General features: G+C 37.2%; 1 protein-coding gene across 3 annotated transcripts in view; it reads left to right on the top strand.

Annotated features, from left to right (window-relative positions):
- The window catches only part of LOC131402968 (protein Hook homolog 3), a 99,107-nt gene that overhangs the window by 23,913 nt on the left and 53,504 nt on the right, over positions 1–21,690 (top strand). For 2 of the 3 annotated variants that reach the window (XM_058537414.1, XM_058537415.1), the window contains exons 3-8: positions 766–838; positions 4,024–4,074; positions 5,639–5,771; positions 10,144–10,211; positions 19,345–19,407; positions 20,796–20,879. In XM_058537414.1, coding sequence (XP_058393397.1) covers positions 766–838; positions 4,024–4,074; positions 5,639–5,771; positions 10,144–10,211; positions 19,345–19,407; positions 20,796–20,879 — 472 coding nt within the window. The remainder of the gene's footprint in view (positions 1–765; positions 839–4,023; positions 4,075–5,638; positions 5,772–10,143; positions 10,212–19,344; positions 19,408–20,795; positions 20,880–21,690) is intronic. The other variant, XM_058537416.1, reaches the window with a different exon arrangement.

Here is a 21,690-nt window from a genome sequence, read left to right as displayed (position 1 = left end):
TGTGGTCTTGAACAAATTTAATTTCTTAGGGCATTGGTTTCAAAAGCTTTAAAATGAAGATCATGCTGGGATAAAAGTTTTCTTTTCTTTCTAGTTTTTCATAGAAGTTTGAGAAGTTTTCCTAAGAAAGATAAGCATAAGTATATTCAGCTTCTATCCTTGTTTGAATTTGTTTGTCCACACTAATGTTATCTTAAATTTTAAGCCTTTTGCAGAGTCCAACTTTGTCTAATGCCTAGTATTATATCTGAGAAAATAGGTTCTCAGTTTATATTATTTAAAGAAATTGAAATTTACTGTTATTGGTGACCTTTGAAGTAGTAGGTGATAGAAGTCATTGAAATATTAACTGAAAAGCTTATTTTAACCTTTATAATATATGTCTTTTGTCTATTTAAAATTGTGTCATTAATTTTGACTGTTTTTAGATATTAGTGATATCTACAAATTATGCCAATTCCAGGTTAGTGTATAATTTGTTTTTAAAATATGTTAACTGTATGTTATCATTTTGCACCTTTTAGTTTGTTTTTTGATAAAATACATATTTTTTAATGAACTAATAACAGTCAGTTGATTTTAGAGGAATCTATAGTTGCATCTGGTCTCATGTACTGAGTTACTTAGTGGCTGATATGTGGCAAATACATTTTTTTGTTGCAGTTAAGTGATGATACAAGATGGGTTTCGATTTTCTTTGTTTTTTGTTTGTTTGTTTTAGCTTGATAGCTACATGATCTTAATATGCTAGCTTTTTATTTGCAGAGATCCTGCATATTTTGATGAAAATTGGCTAAACAGAATCAAAACTGAAGTAGGAGATAATTGGAGGCTAAAGGTATTTTAAAAAATTTTTCCATGTTAATTAATCTTTTACTTGTGTGTGTATAATATTTGTTGATTTTTGCTCTGTTGGGTCCAGTGAGCTTTAGAAACTTAGGTAGCCTTTAGTGGAATAACCTAGAATTGAAGATTGGAGGGAGCCTGAAGTTCCCCCCAAGATACAATGTCAGTCACTAAAGCACAGACAAGGGCATGGTGTCTGGACCCAGAGAGCCCGTGTCCACATCACAGCTCTGCCATTTACTGTCTGTGGAAGAGTCTTGAACCTTTCTGGGCCTCGGCCTCCCCGTTTGTGAAATGAGGGTTGTAATAGGGTCTACTTCACAGGAATAAGTAAGTTAACATGTGATGCACTTAGGGTAGTGCAGGGCAGTGTAATGTTGGTTGCTAGTGGTGGTGATTTAATTAATAATGAGAAAATGTTGATCATTATTAACTGTGTCCAAAACACTCAGAGAATGAATTATTTTCATTTCCTTCCTAGTAGCCTTAAGTTCCAGTGTTTCTCAAGCTTCTTTGACCAAAACCCACAATAAGAAATATAGTTTACATTGTAACCTGCTACCCACCTAAATGTGTGTTCATATATAGTTGAACAAGTTTTTAACCTTACTTTATGCAGTGATGTTTCTATTAAATTTTTTAAAATATTAGTTGCAACCCACTAAAGTATATTTTTAACTTTATATTTTGAAATAATTATAGATTCATGGGAGGCAGGGATGCAAAAAAAAATGTGCAGAGAATTTCCGTATACCTTTCACCCAGTTTCTCCAGTGGTAACATCTTGCATAACTATAATATGATATCAAGACTAGGGAACTGACAGTGATACAATCCACAGTTTATTCAGGTTTCACCAGCGTTACATACACTCTTGTGTGTGTGTTTGTACAGCTCTATCAAGGTGCAGATTCATATAATGACCACCACCATGAACATACAGAACTAACTGTTCCATCTCTGCAGGGCTTCCCTTTACACCCACATCCACGGCACCCCTCGCCCTAATCCCTAGCAACCACTAATTTGTTCCCCATCTTGTAATTTTGTTACACTAAATTGATTTTTGTGACCCAGTAATGATCATGACTGGCAGTTTGGAAAACTCAGAAACCATTCCTTTTTGATATAGATTGGTAGAGACTCAGAAATGCAAATGAGTAAGCATGTGAAGCCCTTGGACTTAAGCAAAGCTTAGTTTGTCCTTATATTTCCCCCATAAAACATGTATTTGATGAAAAATATTTGATTGCTTAGATATTGGGCATGCCAAAATCTAATTCTTTCCTTTTTACTAAGCTGGAGCAAATGGACACTGCTTAATGGCACTGTTTTAATTTCTAAATAATCTTTCAAGAATAGGCAATTAAAAATGATTTTTTGTGTGTGTGTGTGAGGAAGATCAGCCCTGAGCTAACATCCATGCCAATCCTCCTCTTTTTGCTGAGGAGGACTGGCCCTGAGCTAACATCCTTGCCGATCTTCCTCCACTTTACGTGGGACACCGCCACAGCATGGTCTGACAAGAGGTGTGTCGGTGCGCGCCTGGGATCCGAACCCGGGGTGCCAGCAGCGGAGCGCGCGTACTTAACCGCTACACCACGGGGCTGGCCCCAAAATGATTAATTTTTAATGTTGTAACATGTTTAAAACAATTCATGAAAGTTTAAATTAATACTACTAATCATTTTGTGTTTGCTTGTTGGCTTGACCAAGGAGAGTTTCATGTCCTACCCCCGTGCGCACAGTATACTCATAAACACACACTGTCTTCAGGGGACAAGTATGGCAAAGGCAGTAATACAGAGAAGGGGAAAAAGTTGATCATATTCTTCTGAAAATGTCAGTGCTGATTTGCATTCCTGTTCTTCATATTTTATCGTATGTTATATTTCTTTAAGATACCATTGATTAATGATAAGATTTATAACTTTTTTCAATGGGAAATAAACTATCATTTTAAATGAACACATTGATTTTTTAAAACATTCTAATTAAAAATGTTAAAATAGGAAAAAATGAATATCCTAGAATAAATGAAATAAAGTATATTATATATTTTCCGTGTCTTCAGATTCTTCTAGAAGTATAAACGTGTTAGTTTTATTTGAGATTTTTTTTTGAAAATAAGTTTTCAGTTTATTTTCTCCCTTAAAAGTAAATATGTCTTTGACTTACCACTGGATTGCACTGCTGTGATTCAGCCTCTTTTATTTGATAGCTGCAGGTTCTACTGTCTTCTGTCCTAGGACATCTTCAGCTGCTAACATTGGCTAGGAATGGCTAGATAGATGATCAACAGAATTGCGTTGTATACACATTTAGCTTAGCACAAATTCCCCCGTGTGAATTAGGTCCAAAAAAAGAGGCAGGGGGAGCAGAGGGGAATACCAGTTTACAGTAAATAGTGCAGATGATTCTGCCTGTCATTTCACCCGAATGACATGTGGCCAGTGAACCTATATATGCTCCAAGAGTGAGTGAGTGTGGGGAGACATCTGTATCTTGGTCCCTCATCCTGTCTCGTTTCTAGGATGCTTCATACAGCACAAGTATCTTGCAATGCTGAGTGTTATGCTAGCATTTCAAGATATAATCATTTTTTTTAATCTAATGGCTCCTAAATATTTACTTTGGTGCTCAACTAAAGAAATAGCAGTCTTTTCTGGCAGTGGAGGAATTTGGAGACATTATACTTCATAGGTTACGTTAAGAAATTTCCAAGGGCAATTTTTAGTATAATCTCTACTTAATGCTCTAACCTTGGAACTTAACCTCTATGTAAAATGCAATTCCACTTTTCTAGGGAAAACGGCACTGAACTCAGGTCTTCATTAAGTATGGCACATTTTTCTTTACCTGAAGAAAATCTGAATAATTTAATCTTACTGTTAAGTCTTATTCAGTTACCCTCTAGTTTTTCTCAGTGTGGTCATAACATTGAAAATGTAACATAATTGAAAGTTTAATTGTTTCCTAAGTTTTTTATATCAAATAAATTAAGCCATTGATATTCCTTTTTTGATGATGGTAATTCAAATATGCTATTGAATTTTATTGTTTATATTTACTTTATGATTAACTAGGATGATTAGTTGGTTCAGAAATTTTTTATGTTAAACTATATTTTGATCTGTGTTTGCCTTTTACCAAGTTGTTTTCTCTCTTTTTAAACAGATAAGCAATTTAAAGAAAATTTTAAAAGGAATCTTGGATTATAATCATGAGGTAAGGACTTTTTTGACATTCTGCTTGGAAGGGTTACTATAGGATAGTTTCATTTTATAATATTTTACAATATTACTTGAAACAGGTAAAGGAAAAATTACCTCAAAATTAGTAATCAGTTTATTTTCTGTTATGTAGATTCTAGGATGTTGGTTCAAACCACCATCTATTAAGTGGCAACTAGATAAATATCTTTTTTACTACAATATGAGTAGTTTGTAGATGATTACTAATTTATGTTAAAGTTTACTTTCTGCTATCCATTAACTCTCTCCTTTCTTCCCTTACTTGTAAAGGTAGTTTAGAGTCCATGCATTGTTGTAATCAACTCCCTTGCCTACTTCCAGTTTATTCTTGGCAAACCCGCATCCCTAGATTAACTCAGTTTATCCTCTGAGTCTGCATCAGAACAGTCAAGACATTGCTTAGGAAAAAAATCAGGCAGTGGAACTAGATTTACTTCACATTTTATGATCACAGGTATCAAATGGACACAACCTTAGAAACCTATGTCATTTCCTTACTGTTTTTTCCCCACAAGCTTACCTGCATTTTTACCTACATCATCTACATCATCTGTCTTCCCCATCTCAGGAAGTGACCCTACCATCCACACTACCACTCAAGCCCAAAACCTATAAATCATTTTATGGTCCTTCCTTCTTTTGATATCATCAGCCAGACCTGTTAAACTTCCAAAATATAGCTTTCTCCATCTCTACTGCCACCACCCATACCAAGCCATCATTAGCTCTTGCTTAGATTATTGGAGACCCTTATTTCACTCGTGCCCCTCTACAGTCTGTTCTACACTCTAAAGCCAGGATGATTTTCAAAAATAAAAATTTGATTATGTCACTCTCCTCCTGAAAGTCTTCCATGGTTTCCTCGTGTTGAGAATCAAATCCTTACTTCTTACCATGAGCCACCAGGTACTGCATGACCCCTCTAACCTCGTCTTACACTGCTCTCCCCTCACCCATAACACTACAGCCACATTCTTCCTCTTTCTCTGCTTTCAGTATCTTCTTTTTTCACTGTAGAGTTATCAGAGACCTTATATTTGTCTGCATATAAGTCATTTCATTTGAGGCCAGTGAGTTTCCCCATACAGGAATCTTCCATTCTCCTTCCTGATGTAAGTGTCTTGCTATCAGCGTTTTGGAGTCAAATGGAGTGGAGGTAGCTAGGAGGAATCTTACTGTTGGGGGCATGAACCTATATTTAATCTCTGCTCTTTCTAGTGCCCCGTGGTTCAGAACCTCTGTGGCTCTGCTTCTTCAGAGGGTAGACAACCAGTCTTTCTGGGGGTGTTGGAGGGATCCATAGTATCAGTGTCTTTGCTCAGTGTGCATACCACATATCAGATTAGGGCCTAAGTTGCCGTGACTCAGGATAGTTATAACTTAGGTATGGGAGGTAAAAATAGAAATTGAGGGTGAGATTGACATGACAGCTCTGTCCTTAGCAATTAGTTTCCATTGCTGACAAACTAATCTCTGTCAGATATTTTATTTTGTCATGTAAATGTAAATTCAATTCTGATCCTTTTGTCTCCATTCAGATTTTAGGACAGCAAATTAATGACTTTACCCTTCCTGATGTGAACCTTATTGGGGAGCATTCTGATGCTGCAGAGCTCGGAAGGATGCTTCAGCTCATTTTAGGCTGTGCTGTGAACTGTGAACAGAAGCAAGGTAATTTATTTGAAGTTAGTGTATGCATTTAAAATAACTATGAAAGTAATATATATTGTATATTTTATATATAAATCACCAGTACAAACAATAACATCTTTTTAAGGCCACCCTCAAAGAATGCCATTTTCTACAATTTTGCTCATTTGTTTTCAAGCTTAAAAGAGCAAGTTAGAATAAATTTGATTGTGATGACACTCTTTCCTGTTCTACAAGACTACGTAGTTCTTTGAGTAGATTATTTTTAACTACACTGAATGTAGTGAAATTTGCTGTGAATTGGACAAAGTCCAGCTAAATTAATTAATAATATCACTAATAATGATAATACTGGAGCAGTTCAGCTCCGGGAACTTAAAATTGGATATTTTAGATTGCAAGTACGAAGGATTTATTTCACAAATATTTACTGAACTTGTGCATTGTGCTGGGGCTAGGAACACAGTGTCAGACAAGACAGACAAGGTGCCTGCCCTCGGGGAGCTTGTAGGTAAGTGGAGGGGCGGGCAGTAGATAATGCCACACAGCTGAGTGGGGCGAGTGCTTGAAGGTAAAGTGTGTGGGGACAGTCTAGGCATGGGTCAGGGAAGTTATTTAAGCAAAGATATGGAGGATAATGGATTAAGAGTAATCTGAGTAGTAGAAACTGAATGTCAGAAGGACCTACGTTACCTTTGAGGGGTTAAAAAAACCACCACAACTATAATTGGAGAATAGTGATGAAGGGACAAAGAGAGGTGAAGCAGGAGAAAGGTTAGATAGAGCCTGCTAAAAGGTGATGGCATGATATTTCACTGTTATTTACATAACCTTTGAAGAAGAGGGTTTTTTTTTAAGCCCAAAGGTATTTTTCTTCTTCCTCCTACCCCATCTCTGGTAATGCAAAACAGATTTTTATTAACTTGTTGTCTGTACTTTTTTGGTGTTCTGGTCATGAATTTAGTAATAGTCAACATTGTTTTCTTGAAGCGATGACTAGTTTTATTGGTCTCTGATTTAGGAATGTTTTCTAACAATGTGTTTATTTCTCTCTAGCCCCATTCCTTTTAGATTTTAGCATGCCATGATCTTATAGTAAGTTTTAGTTTGTTTATTCAACTTAACTCAAAATTTAAATAGAGAATTTTCTACATTTGTGATTTTTGTATATTACTGAAATGTCTAACAAGTTTTTTGTCAAAGATTAGAAGATTGGTATAAGTAGGATTCAAGACATGTTGAATCTCTAAGTAGATGCTTTGATTTTAAAAGGTGCATGAAAAATTATTTAATGTAGTTCATTGAATTCAGATAGTGACTTCTTATGTATTTATTCTGTTAGAAGATTCATTAACTCTTGGGATTATCCTTAATACATAAGGGTCCTTGGAAGTATATAGCTGTTAAGAGTTGGCTAATTATATTATAGGGTAGGAACAGGAAAATAAGCATGTTACCTATATCCATATTCCTATGGAAAAGAAGATGATCATAACATTTATCGAGCTTGTCACATAGACCAAGTGTTCTGTATAAAGCCTAGACTCAGGTTTTCCCTTGAAATTGTATATAAATGATGAAAACTTTGGACAGTATTTTAACATCTTACTTATCCAGAGGGCGTTCTCTGCTGTCAGGAACACAGTTGAGAGCTAAAAATCAAATTTAATGGATTTCTGAATTGTGAAGTGTTACCTGTCACTGCATGTTGATGATGTATAACGTAAGGCTGACTACAGTGGCTCTGCTGTTTACAGCCTGACTGACATTGGGCAAGACACTCAGCCTGTTTCCTCATTTACACATTGAGGATACAAAACCTGATAGTCATGAGGAGTAAATGAATTTGTGTGTGTGTGTTTGCTTTGTAATCCATAAGGCACTAAACAAATAAAAAGGGCTTTGTGTTTAGATGATTTTTTCAGTTAGAAGAAGTTAGGGCAATTGCTCAGAAAATTGACTTAATGTACATTTATTTTGGCTATCTGACTTCTCAAATTGGGGCAAATAAATGGTGATGAGTTTGAAAAAGCAAAGATTAATAGTAGAAAACACAATATTTACTGAGTGTCTCCTTTCTGCCTAGTACTCTCCTGGGCACTAACAGAACGAAAAATACTGTTTCCAGATTAGGAAATTAAGACTCATAAGTTTCTATGACTTGCCCAAGATTTCTTGCTTGTGAGAGCCTAGCAAGGACAAAAACCCCTGTCTCTTCCACATGTAGACTTCATACTCTTTATAATAAACGGTGCTGTAGATTTTGGACCTAAAAGTCAAGTTTTCAGGATGAAGTCCCTGACATAGCACACTTCATTCTCCAGCATTGCCTCATAGATCTGCACCCTGTAATCATATATACTTGTATTTCAGACATTTAAGATTTGTAAATTTTTTTATTTTTCAAAAATTGTACATTAATGTAGTTCTCATCATTATTTTATCATTTAGCATTCTACGGTGTTCGCGGGGAAGGGCCTTGACGTGGCAACACCGCTTCTTAACTAACGCTTCCCCTCTCACACCTTACTAACTTCCCAACCTCCCTGCTCCCACTGTTATCTTCACTCTAGGGTCCGTCATTAAGTGCTCCTTCCCCGTTACCAGGGCCTCTGCTACTTCTCTTCCATGTTCGCAGTCTTTTATTTGGGGGCTGTTTAGTCATCCTCGCTGTGCTGTTTTCTCCATAGCCTGGGAATTCTGTGTTTGGTGCCTGTGAGCAAAATATCTAAAAGCACTCCCCTATATTTCAGCACTCATATGGTGCTCCCCATTAACAACAGAACAAAATAAAAACAGAGCTTAGGCTAAAGGAATTTTTTTTTTTTTTACCAAATAGTGGTTAAGTTATAATATATTTCTACTGTTGACCTAAGAACAATGCCTGTGACTTAAGTGTGTTGTGTATATTTGTAAGTATCACCACACATTTGATTGGGTACAAATATCCTTAGGGCATTACTTCCTTAAAAACATGTTTTTGGTTAACTAAAAGCTTTGACATTAACAACCAGAATGTCAAAATGTCATAATTTAATAATGCTGTCAAAATATTTTTTTTTTTTTTTTTTTAACAAGTTACCTGTTAAGCAAAGGATTACAGTTTGGCATTCCAAATACATGTCTCTTTCTTGCCGAAAGGTCACTTTAACAATTTCACAGTAAGACTCCTTCATATAATACTTGGAGTGCTGAGACAATATTTTGGTGTTTGTTTTTTTGGATGTATTAGGGGGAGAGACAGATTGAGGCTAAAATTTCCTAATCACTTTACCCTTTTAAATGTTTCTTTCTTTCTTTCTTTTTTTTTTCATGAGGAAGATTGGCCCTGAGCTAACATCTACCAATTCTCCTCTTTTTTTACTGAGAAAGACTGGCCCTGGGCTAACATCCATGCCCATCTTCCTCTACTTTATATGGGATGCCGCCACAGCATGGCTTCACAATCAGTGCGTCGGTGCGCGCCCAGGATCTGAACCGGGGAACCCCGGGCCGCCGCAGCGCAGCGTGCACTTAACCGCTTGTGCCACTGGGCCGGCCCCTGAATGTTTCTTATTAAAACATATTTACCGTATTTGTTGGAATCCAACTGGCCTATTGATTTTTTATGCATAATGCCACTTTTGTCATCCATTGTTGGCTTTGAAAATAATGAAAACTACTTCCAGGGCTTTTAGGGAAGGCAAGAAATTATTTTTTTCAACTTTGTCACTACCAATAGCTAAGAGATTCTTCTCTTTCTCAGCAGTGGTGAGGGTAAGATGGATGGAGTTGGTGCTTTGGTGTATTAGAGATGTGGGTCACTATTTCAAAGCCCAGTGTTATACAATATTTATTTAGCTATGATATCAGTTTCTATTTTAAATTCATCTTAATTCTTTGTTCTAAGCAGCTCTCAGGTTCATTAAATTTTTTCTTTTCTATAGTAGAAAATATTAAGGTTGGAGTTATACACAATTCAATGCTTTAATGTCACATAAGAATAAAGCACAGACATTAGAGTTTTTTAACATGTAGCAAAGAATAATGTGAAAGACTGATAATTTTTAGATTTTAGGAATAGTAATATGGAGTCCTTTCCATCCTGGCTTTAGGCTTTACCATTTCATTGTTCTAAGTTCCTGAGATCCTACATACCTCTGACCTTGAGCTGTAGCCTCAACTTTATAAGGAATGGTGAGAGGGGGAAAAGATTATCTTAAGGAAAGATAAATACTGTGATTTTCAGCTTTTACTTTACCTATGGCACATATATTTAACCATATATAATTGAGGAATTCCTAGGAAGAATCAAAACAGGAAACTTCTTATAAGAATTCATGAAGTGTTAGCCTTTATTCCCTTGACTATCTTTAACTTGAACAGTGACATTCCAGATTGTTCTTGTTTTCAGAGTACATCCAAGCTATTATGATGATGGAGGAGTCTGTTCAACATGTTGTCATGACAGCCATTCAAGAGGTATGTTGGAGCTTTGTGCTTACAGTTTGTGAGAGAATGAAGGAGCAAACATGAGTTTAAATAATTGAAGTAGAAATTTAAAAAAAGAGATTCTCTTACGACTTTTTGAGAATTTTTTTCTTTACATGTGTGTATAGCTTGTCTCATTTTTATTAAGAAAAGTCATATTCATTTAAATTTCTGATTTTTATTTAAATCCTTATCTTGTAGTTATAGATATTCAGTAACTGTTCCTAATTTTTTAAATGACCTAATGAACTAGGAATAGTAGACTAATTCCTAAAGCTATGATAAATAATATCTAAAACCAGCAGTCTACCTCACATTTAACTATTGCTCTCTTGTTTGGCAGAAAATGGATTTTTGACTCCAACCATACCCAAAGGGATTTCTAGATGAATATTTATACTGAAACTGTAGGGGAGGAAAAACATCTTTTTCCTCTACCCTTTCAAGTTCTCGGCTGAGGCCTCTGTAACAAAAGACAGAATAACAAGAGAAAAGTATACAAATTTATTTAATATAAATTTTACCTGACACAAGAGCCTTCACAAGGAAGTGAAGACCAAGGAAGTATTTAAACCTGAGTGTTTTGATGCTAGGTTTGATGAAGAGTAGAGAGTCATGGAAAAATGTGATAGGGCAAAAAAAGAGTTTGAATACTCTACTCAGTGTAGTATACTGGGGGAAACAGCAAGCCTTGTTCATTCAGATTCCTCCCAGTGTCCCTCTGTCCTCAGAGATAAGGATGCTCCTTTTCTCTAAGTGTAGGGAGGGTACCTATCACATGAGGGTCTTAAGACCTGCTTCAGTGGAAGGTCAGAAAATCTTTCTGGTACCTGCTGCTTCTCAAATTCCTTCAGCTTGAAATATTCAATATTCCAATGTGCTATATTTGGGGATAGTATGTCCTGAACTCTATCAAATGTAAGACATAAAATTATAAAAGTAAAAATAAAATATAGGTTAATAAGTGGTTGATCTCAGGATGTGAGGATGTTTTTAATCATAAAAGTGATGGAAGAAACCCTTAAGGGAACTAGAAGACAGTATAGGACATGAATATGCAACTAACAGGGAAAAAATACAACAAACATGAAAAATGCTAAATGAAAGTTACGATAGGGCCGGCCCCGTGGCTTAGTAGTTGAGTGCGCAAGCTCCGCTGCTGGCAGCCCGGGTTCGGATCCCGGGCGCGCACTGACGCACCGCTTCTCCGGCCGTGCTGGGGCCGCGTCCCACATACAGCAACTAGAAGGCTGTGCAACTATGACATACAACTATCTACTGGGGCTTTGGGGGAAAAAAATAAATAAATAAAAATTAAAAAAAAGAAAGTTAAGATAAAGTGTTTTATTTTAATTCGACCAACTGACTATAATCCAGGGGTTCCCACTACCCCCTCAGGTTTGATAATTCGCTAGAATTACTCACAGAACTCAGGAACTGTGACAGTTTTATTATAGCAAAAGGATACAAATCAGAGTCCGCTCCCTTTCCCCCCAAATGCATAGAGGGAGGTCTGGGAGTGTCCCAAAGTTTCTGTTGTCCCCTCCCCATGGAATCAAGGTATCACCCTCCTGGCATGTTAATGTGTGGCAATGTGGAGGGTACTGCGAACCAGGGAAGCTCACCTGAGCTTCATGTCCAAAGGTTTTATTGGGGTTTCATTTTATAGGTGTGATTGATTGGATCATTGGCCACGAGGCCGAACTCAATTTCCAGCCCCCCTCTCCTTCCCAGAGGTCAGACTGATATCAGGTGACTCAAAGCCCCAACCCTCTAATGTAGGTGGTCTTTCTGGCATGGCCAGCCCCCACTGGAGTCATCTCCTTAGCTTAAACTATCTAGAGGCCCACCATGAATAAGAGAGACACCCATTATCAGTAAGGAAATCCCAGAGATCTAGAGGCTGTCTCCCAGTAACTGGGGGCAAAGGCCAGCCAAATTCTTTAATACACAGGACCTTTCAAAAAACCAAAGCTTTTAAAAGATGATCAGTTTGGCAATCAGCACTGATGGTAGGAGGGTAAACTGATGTATCTTTTAAAAAATGATATACTCTTTTACATCCTAGAAGATATAGGGTGAGTGTTGAAATACTGAAATGAGGCTCACCCAAGCAAGACAGAAGTTTAATTTGCTCTTAAGTGGTCCTGGGTTGGCTCTGTAGTCATCAGGGACCCAGCTTTCTTGTATCTTATTGTCTGCTGTCCTTAATACATGATTCCCACCTAGTGGTTCGGCTGTGGCTGCTCAAGTTCCAGCTATCACATTCATATTTCCAGCCAGCAGGAAGGATTGAAGGAAAGGTTATCTACTTCTTCTAAGTAAACTTTCAGGAATTCTCACTCCTATTAGCCAGATATTACTCACATAGCCACACAGGGAAACTGGGAAATGTGGTCTTTATTCCGGGTGGTCATGGACCCAGCCAAAATTTGAGGATTTTGTTACTAAACAAAAACAGGAAAAAGAATAAGGGGGCCACTAACAGTTCTACCTTACTATAATTGATCCCGTAGTTCCACTTTTAGAAATTTATCCTAAGGAAATCTGAAATACAAAGATACATAAAAGTAGTAATAGCAGACATTTATGTAGCATCTACGACGTGCTAGGTAGTGCTAGTACTTACTAAGCTACATTATATCTCTTAACTCATTTAAAATTCACTAAAATTTTAGTTAATGCTACTGAAATGTACACTTGAAAAATATTAAAATGGGGCCGGCCTGGTGGTGTAGTGGTTACATTTGCGTGCTCTGCTTTGGTGGCCCGGGGTTCGTGGGTTTGGATCACAGGGGCAGACCTATGCACTGTTCCTCAAGCTGTGCTACAGCAGCATCCCATATATAAAGTAGAGGAAGATGGGCACGAATGTTAGCTCAATGACAATCTTCTTCAAGCAAAAAGAGGAGGATTGGCAACAGATGTTAGCTCAGGGCCAGTCTTGCTCACCAAAAAAAAAAAAATTGTTAAAATGGCAAATTTTATGTTATATATATTTTACCACAATAAAAACAATGAAAAAAAATTAACTACAATCCTTGAGGTATGTACTGTTATTGTCTTCATTGTATAAATGAGAAAACTGAGGCATAGACAATGTGAGTAACTTGCTAAAGTTCACACAAGAGGTAGTGGCAGTTAGAACTCAGATCTAAGGAGCCTGAGTCCAGAGCCAACAGCCCATAACCATTGTGCTGTATTGCCTCAAGATTGTTTATTTCAGCATTATTTTCTAGTACCAAAACATTAGAAATAACCTAACTGCCCAGCAAGAGGGGAACAGATAAACAAATTATGATGTAGTAATACATTGGCATATTATGTAGGCATTAAAGCATATTTTTGAGCAACATAATGACATGGGGAAAGCTGATAATATATTAGGTAATAAAAGGTAGGATACAGAGCACATGAGCGCTATAATCCCAGTTCTGTTAAAAATTAAAATTAAAATGAGTGAGAACAAATAAACTTGCCAAAATGTTAACTATCTCCAAATGGTTGGATGTTCTGTACTCTTTTCTGTATTTTTCAATTTTTCTACAATATCAGATATTGTATCTATAATCAGGAGCATTTTTTGAATTAAAATCTGTGACTGAGTGCTTTTCATTTTATGAATCTATCCCAAGGAATTATTTAGAAATTGAGACCAAGATTGGGCACAACAGTGTTTATCAAACTATTTCATATTAACAGAAATGTAAAAACAATGTATATCCATTGGTAAGCAAATGTTTAAATCATGATAGTTCTATGCCATGGAATATTATGTAGCTGATAAAAATTTGTAAACAAAAAAAAGGGTGGGGCCGGCCCGGTGGCGCAAGTGGTTAAGTGCACGCGCTCTGCTGCGGCGGCCCGGGGTTCGCTGGTTTGAATCCCAGGCACGCACCGACGCACCACTTGTCAAGCCATGCTGTGGCGGCATCCCATATAAAGTGGAGGAAGATGGGCATGGATGTTAGCCCAGGGCCAGTCTTTCTCAGCAGAAAGAGGAGGACTGGCAGATGTTAGCTCAGGGCCGATCTTTCTCACAAAAAAAAAAGGAGGGGAGTTGTCGTATGACAAAGGGAAAACATTTAAAATGTCAAGCAAACAAAGCAATGCATAAAATTATATGTACAATTAGATTGTAAGAATAGATTATGTATCTATTCATTTTATTCATTTAGCAAATACTTATTAAGCATTTACTATGCACCAGGAGCTATAGTAGGCATTAGGGATGCAACTATGAAAAAGATAAAGACATGGTCTCTTCCTCACAAAGTGTAAGTCTCACGGGAGAAATAGCTAAACAAGCAGTTCAGATACATGCAAAGCATTCAAAGTGAAAAGTGACCTGATGGGAAAAATGTAGGAGTACCTCAGGGAGTATCTGACTCAGTTTGAGGACATTCAGGAAGCCTTCTCAGAGGAAGTGCCATCTAGACTGAGCACTGAAGGATGAGATGAGGTAAGAAAGGGGCAGAAATTGTTCTAAAGTCCAGGCAGCAAGAATAAGCAAGACCTACCTGGTATGTTGGAGGCATTGAAAGAAGAATGCCTATAGGTGGGAAGTGCTTAGAGATGAAACAAGACATGAAATCATTAGGCTGTTGAGCAGTTTTGTTAAGAGTTGAAATTTTGGAAACTGATGAATAGATTTTAAGGAGAAAATAAGAAGAAAATCCATGCAATGAGAAGAATGGGTTAGAGGAAAACAAGGCTAGAAAAAGGGAGAGCAGTTGCGAGACTGGTAATTATCCAGTAAAGAATGATGGAAGCCTGAATATGGCAGTCAGGGTGGAGAGAAGTGGACAGATTTGAAAAGCATCAGAGCTCGAATCAATAGGCTTGATGACTCATTGGCCCTCGGAGGATGATGGGCTAGCTGGATAAAATTATGAGACTGAAGAAGGGCTTTTGTAAGATGGTAGTCTCTCTCTCTCTCTTTTTTAAGGCGCGTTCTGTTTTTATGTCTTTATTCAGGTGCTACTGACTTTGATTTTTTTGTGTATGTGGTAAAATACACATAACATAAAATTTGCCATTAGTGACATTTAGTACATTCATAATGTTAGGCAAACAGTATACCACTATTTAATTTCCAAAACTTTTTCATCAGCACAAAAGGAAACCCCATACCCATTAAACAATCAATCCTCATTTCCTCCTCCCTTCAGCCTTGGCAACCAGTAATCTGGTTTCTGTGTGTATATATTTCCCTATTCTGGATATTTCATATAAATGGAATCATATGATATGTAGCCTTTGTGTTTGGCTTTTTTCACTTAGCGTGTTTTCAAGGTTATGTCGTAGTATGTATCAATACTTCATTCCTTTTTATGGCTGAGTAATATTCCGTTGTATGGATTTACCACATTTTGTTTATCCATTCATCAGTTGATGGACATTTGGGTTGTTTCTACCTTTTGGCTTTTGTGAATGGTGCTGCTGTGAACATGAGTATACAGGTTTTTTTTTGAACACCTGTTTTTAATTCTTTTGGATATACACCTAGAAATTGAATTGCTGGGTCGTATAGTAATTCTATGCTTAACTTTTTGAGAAAGTGCCAACCTGTTTTCCACAGTTGCTGCACCATTTTACATTCCTACAAGCAATGCACTAGGGTTTTAATTTCTCCACCTGTTTGCCAACACTTGTTATTGTCCATCTTTCTGATAATAGCCATCCCAGTGAGTGTGAAGTGGTATCTCATTTTGGCTTATTTGCATTTTCCTGAAGACAAATGAGGTTGACCATCTTTTCATGTGTTTGTTGGCCATTTGTATGTTATCTTCTTTAGAGAAATGTAAGTAGTAGTAAAGTAAATAATAGTCTTTTAACTATTTAAATGCTAATAGGAAAAAGCCACAAGAGAAAGAAAGAGGTTGAGATAAGAGAGGATGATAAGTGGTATAGGGTCTGTGAGAAGCTGGGAGGAGACTGGGTTGAGAGCACAACTGGAAGGATTAGCCTTGGCTGGGAAGAATAGCGCTTGTATTATAAGAAGATTGAAGAAAGAGAGGATGGGCGTGAATGTTGCCAATTTTGTAGGTTAAGATATAGGAAATTGGGGAAATTCTTATCTGGAAGCCAGGTTGGATGAAGAGTGTAGGGGAGTTGGTGAGGTTTCAGAAGTGGGAAAGGCTTGGAATAATCTCTAAAGGGAGTAAAGAGACTGCTGACTGGGGAAGCATAAGTGTACTTTTTGGGCAACTTTGAAGGCCCAGTTGAGACTGGAAACTATGTATTAATGGTGTTTTATGATTTTAAAAACTTTGTTACTCTCTCAGTACTTAGCAGTCAGGGTATATGGCCAGGGTATATGGCCAGAAGAATTAGGTAGTTGGATTGATCTTGGATTAAGATTTAGCTGGGAAGAAGGAATTGAGGTAAGAGGAGAATTGATTATATTGACAAAAGTCATCAAAATAATAGACCATGAAATCTAGGCTAGAAAGAGAAGGTAATTGATTAAACAAATGATGAAGCAGGAAGCTAAAGTAGGGAGGGGGAGATTTCCAAAAGCAAGTTGATGTTGTTAGCAGAACAAAGAGGAGCGAACTTTAGGCAGGCAAAACAGTAGTGTTCACGTGAGAGTCTAAGCATAGTAAGGAAGAAAGTGACTATAAGAACATGGGCTATCTGGCCGGCCCCGTGGCTTAGCGGTTAAGTGCACGCGCTCCGCTGCTGGCAGCCCGGGTTCGGATCCCGGGCGCGCACTGATGCACCGCTTCTCTGGCCATGCTGGGGCTGCGTCCCACATGCAGCAACTAGAAGGATGTGCAGCTATGACATACAACTGTCTACTGGGGCTTTGGGGGAAAAAACTAAATAAATAAAAATTAAAAAAAAAAAGAAGAACATGGGCTATGACTGAAAGACAAGGAGAGAGTAGAGAGGTGTGGCACCTGGAAGCCCTGATGAAGTTGAGGAACAGATATGCTAGATGTAATTGAATGGGAGACGTAGACCGAGAGAAGGTTGTGTTAAGAGAGTGGGATACCTAGATTTTTATTAAGAGGTTGCTGTGTTGTGAAAAGGACTACAGTGTAACAATGGGAAAAGGAAAAAGACTGCAAGAAAATACTTCCACTCCCTTCTCCCTCCTGCCTCTGAATTAGATACTTCCTCTCTGAATATCTGTCACAGCCCTTATCGCACTATAGTGTATTTGTCTTTCTTATTTGAACTGTGTTAGCCCCATGGTTGGCATAGATAGCTTCTTAAATATTTCAAAATTGTAAAGGTGAGGGGCCAGCCCTGTGCCTAGTGGTTAAGTTCGGCAAGCTCCACTTCAGCAGCCTGGGTTCGGTTCCCGGGCACAGATCTACATCACTCGTCAGCGGCCATGCTGTGGCGGTGATCCACGTACAAAATAGAGGAAGATTGGCACAGATGTTAGCTCAGGGTGAATCTTCCTCAAGGAAGAAAAGGAGGAAGATTGGCAACAGATGTTAGCTCAGGGTAAATCTTCTTCAGCGAAAAAAAAAAATAAAGGTGGTTATTTCTGGATGGTAGAATAATGGTTTTTTTCTCCTTATATTTTTTCTGAATTTTACCTTCTCTACAATGGGTATTATTTTTTCCTTTGGAAGAAAAGTCTTTTAAAAATCTTTTTATTAATAGTCTCAAAATAAAAGCATAAAAATTGAAGCCAGTGTTTTTATTCTGAGATTTTTACCCCTAATTATGCTAAGGGACTTTCAAGTCTTCTCATTACGTTAATATAGAGTAGTGGTTCTCAGACTTCAGTATGCATCAGAATCACTTAGAGGACTTATATTAAACACCAGAGTTTCTGATTCAGTAAATCTGGGCTGGGACCCAAGAATTCGCATTTCTGACATATTCTTAGGCAATGCTGATGTTGGTTTGGGGACCTCACTTTGAGAACCACTGATCTAGAGAAAAAGGTACAACTGAACGTAACATTTCAATTCTTTCTAGAGTGGGATGAAGGCTGAAATTAGAAGATCTTTCAACAGTACATCCCTACATTTCTAATTGTCCCTCTCTCTCTTTTGTCCTCAGAACATAAAAAAGAAACAGTAGAAAATTGAGATCTCTTGAACCTGCCCCTGACATTTGTCACAGTCAGAATTTTACCCCCTTTGCCCCCAAACCCTCCCACACCCTTTGGACCTTCTCTCTTTCAATACAAGAGTGAGAGAGGCTAAGACAGATTTGTGTGTGCGTGTGTTATCATGAAACTTTAGCCAGTTAATTCTGGCTAATATTGATGTTGCCCACATTTGTTCTTTAGAAATAGTTACTTAGTGTTACCATTTTTTACTGAAAAGTCAGTGTTTTTAAATATTTAGCCACATTTTTAACTTAAAGACTTGCCTTTTTAGTGATAAGAATAGGGAATACTTGATTCTTATGCCTGGGCCTATAGTGAAAATGAGCACCAGAATTTAGACATGTAATTTTATTTAATTTTTTTTTTGGTGAGGAAGATTGGCCCTGAGCTAACATCTGTTACCAATCCTCCTGTTTTTGCTTGAGGAAGATTGTTGCTGAGCTAACATCTGTTGCCCATCTTCCTCTACTTTATATATGGGCCACCACCGCAGCATGGCTTGATGGGCAGTGCGTAGGTCCATACCCAGGATCCAAACCCACGAACCTTGGGCCACGGAAGCAGAGCATGGGAACTTAACCACTACACCACCAGGCTGGCCCAGACGTGTACTTTTAAAGGAAGGCATTATCCTGAGTGAAAAAAAAAGTTCCAGGCTGAGAAGCTTTAATGTATAAGAAAAATGTTCCTGGGCCAGCCCCGAGGCTTAGCGGTTAAGTGCGCGCACTCCGCTGCTGGCGGCCCGGGTTCGGATCCCGGGAGCACACCGACACACCGCTTCTCCGGCCATGCTGAGGCTGCGTCCCACATACAGCAACTAGAAGGATGTGCAGCTATGACATACAACTACTGGGGCTTTGGGGGGAAAAATAAATAAATAAATAAAATTATAAAAAAAAAGAAAAATGTTCCTTTTACATTTGTGTTTTCATTTTCATTTTTATAACTCTGTAGTGGCTGGGTGTTCATGTTTGTTGTATAAGTATATTATATAGAAAGTCGCTTTTGTCTCATGGTTAATAATCATTTAAATCTTAATTTCAGCTGATGAGTAAGGAATCTCCCGTCTCTGCTGGAAATGATGCCTATGTCGACCTTGATCGCCAGGTATCTAATTTTGCATTGTTTTTATCCATGCAGAGATTGAAAAGGATAAACTGTAGAAATTAATGAAAAGAACATTTCAGTTGAAATTGCTTATGGAATATATTGGTATAATTCTTTACTTTTTACCTAAAATCCAAGAACTTAAACCACTTAATAGATATTACACATTTGTAATTAAATTTGTAATTTGTAATTAAAGTGTTATTGCATAACCCACTTTGAAATAAATTAACTTCTTTAACTTATTGTAATTTGTGTTTTCTAGTCATGATTTTTCTGTTATTCATTAGTGATACTTTCTGAATGCCACATTTAACACAATAGATGCATTCCTGGAAGATGGTGTGCATTTAATCTTATGATTTATTTATAATACAAAAGATATTTTACCTTTTATTTCATGTTATTCTTCAATTGAAGATGTCTCCTCTACCCTTTATCTTTGTGAAGAAGTGAAGAATTTGTCAATAAATGTTTAAGTGAACTAAGGAACTTTATTTTTAAAAGAACTGTATAATGTATTCTTACGGTTTTAACAGAAAAGTTTTGTAATTTTAATTACTGCTTTTTAATAAAATACTGTTAGTTACATTGTCAGTTTCTATGTTCCAGCTATTCTGGGACATCTGTTCCAAAGCATGAACAGAATTCTTTGTATTCTTTGTCTTCTCTCATTTCTTTCCTGTGATTTCTAAATGTTTTGCAGGAAAATCTTTGGACATGCTATAATTTTAACCCAACTTGTAATTTATCTTTCCCTTATTTTGTGGTGTTTGATTTTAAAATTGTCACCTTTATTGCAATTTTTGGTATCTAATTAATTTTTCTTTTTAAAAATTAATTAATTTTAATTATTTTTTTTCATACTTTGCTAACTTAGAGTTCATACAGTAATGGGACACAATTTGGGAATGTTTGGTTTGTGTTGAGAATCAGAATAATAAAAATCTTTTACTTTAAAACTGTGGTATACAAATTATTGCAAAGGTTTAATATGACTAGAAAACTTGTGTTAAAATAACTAGTTGTATATTTTAACAATTAAAGCCCTATTCCTTGAGCACGTACATATTTTACCAAGGTTAAAGTTCTAACTTATTACAGAATCAACACTACCAAGAACCACGTAGCCTAGATAGAAGAAGATGTGAAGAAAACTTGATGTGAGGGAAGAGCCAAATTCGAAGTACAGAAGAGACAGGCTTAGGACTGAAAGATGTTCAAGTTAGAATTGCCTTCTTTTAACTCTTGCAGAGGGTTCTTGATTTCTCTTTGCCCCTCAGAAAGGAAAGGGGAAAAATGTTTTATTTCTATATTGTATATTTGTAATTTTTAATTGTTGCCACTTCATATTGAAATATTTATTTTATCTCTTTGTTTGTAATCAGTTGAAGAAAACTACAGAGGAACTAAATGAAGCTTTGTCAGCAAAGGAAGAAATTGCTCAAAGATGCCATGAATTGGATATGCAGGTAAGAGGTCTGTTCTGTGTACCACCTATGAAATGCACCACTGTAAGTGCCACCAAATGTGCTGTGTACTGCCATGCAGTACAGTTTGACTATATAATGCAACCCTAAAGAGAAAAAGAGGAAAACAGTTAAAGATAGTAGACTGAGCAAAGACATTAATTTTCTTTCCTTCCTGCAACCCCATTAAATGTATAATAAATGAATTAAAATGGTATAAGCCCACAAGAAAAGAAGAGAAAGAGGAGGGGAAAGAAGAAACAGAGGAGAGATATCAGTGCTAGCTCTCGGGAGGGGTGAGGGGGATTTTTAAAAGCCCTGATTTGTAGTGTTTGCCAATTTCCGTAGTATAAATACTTGCACAGTGGTCAATTTGAAGTTATTAATGGTTTAACAGTCAGCTCATAAGACTCCTGAATATTTAACTGTCAGCTTAGGTATAGCCAGCAACAGCACACCACTACTCTTCGTCAGCCTCTGAAGCCAAAAAACAATTGGAAAAGTGCTGAATGGCAAAAAAGAGTAAGGAATGCAGTGAGCAAGAACACCTGTAGAGAGGGGAAGGAGGGAGCCCCAAAGACACCACAGATAGAATGGAAAGCTGAAGAGAGGCTGTAACTAGAAGTATTACCTAGGATAGTTAAGCCCCATCAAGCCTGTCACTCACTGCATGTAGACTGATCTATCACCAGGTTCCCAATCAGAGGGTTCTTTTCTAAAGAAATTAAACAGAAGTATAGGGAAGTTAGACTGAGTATTAGTATTGCAGGGTAAGGTCCTTTTCATTTCGACCTTTCTGGGTTCTCTAATTTAA

Source organism: Diceros bicornis, unplaced genomic scaffold, assembly GCF_020826845.1.
Source record: "Diceros bicornis minor isolate mBicDic1 unplaced genomic scaffold, mDicBic1.mat.cur scaffold_408_ctg1, whole genome shotgun sequence".
NCBI classification, from domain to species: domain Eukaryota; kingdom Metazoa; phylum Chordata; class Mammalia; order Perissodactyla; family Rhinocerotidae; genus Diceros; species Diceros bicornis.
Note: the sequence above shows the minus strand (reverse complement) of the source record. Positions and strands in the feature narration are given on the sequence as shown.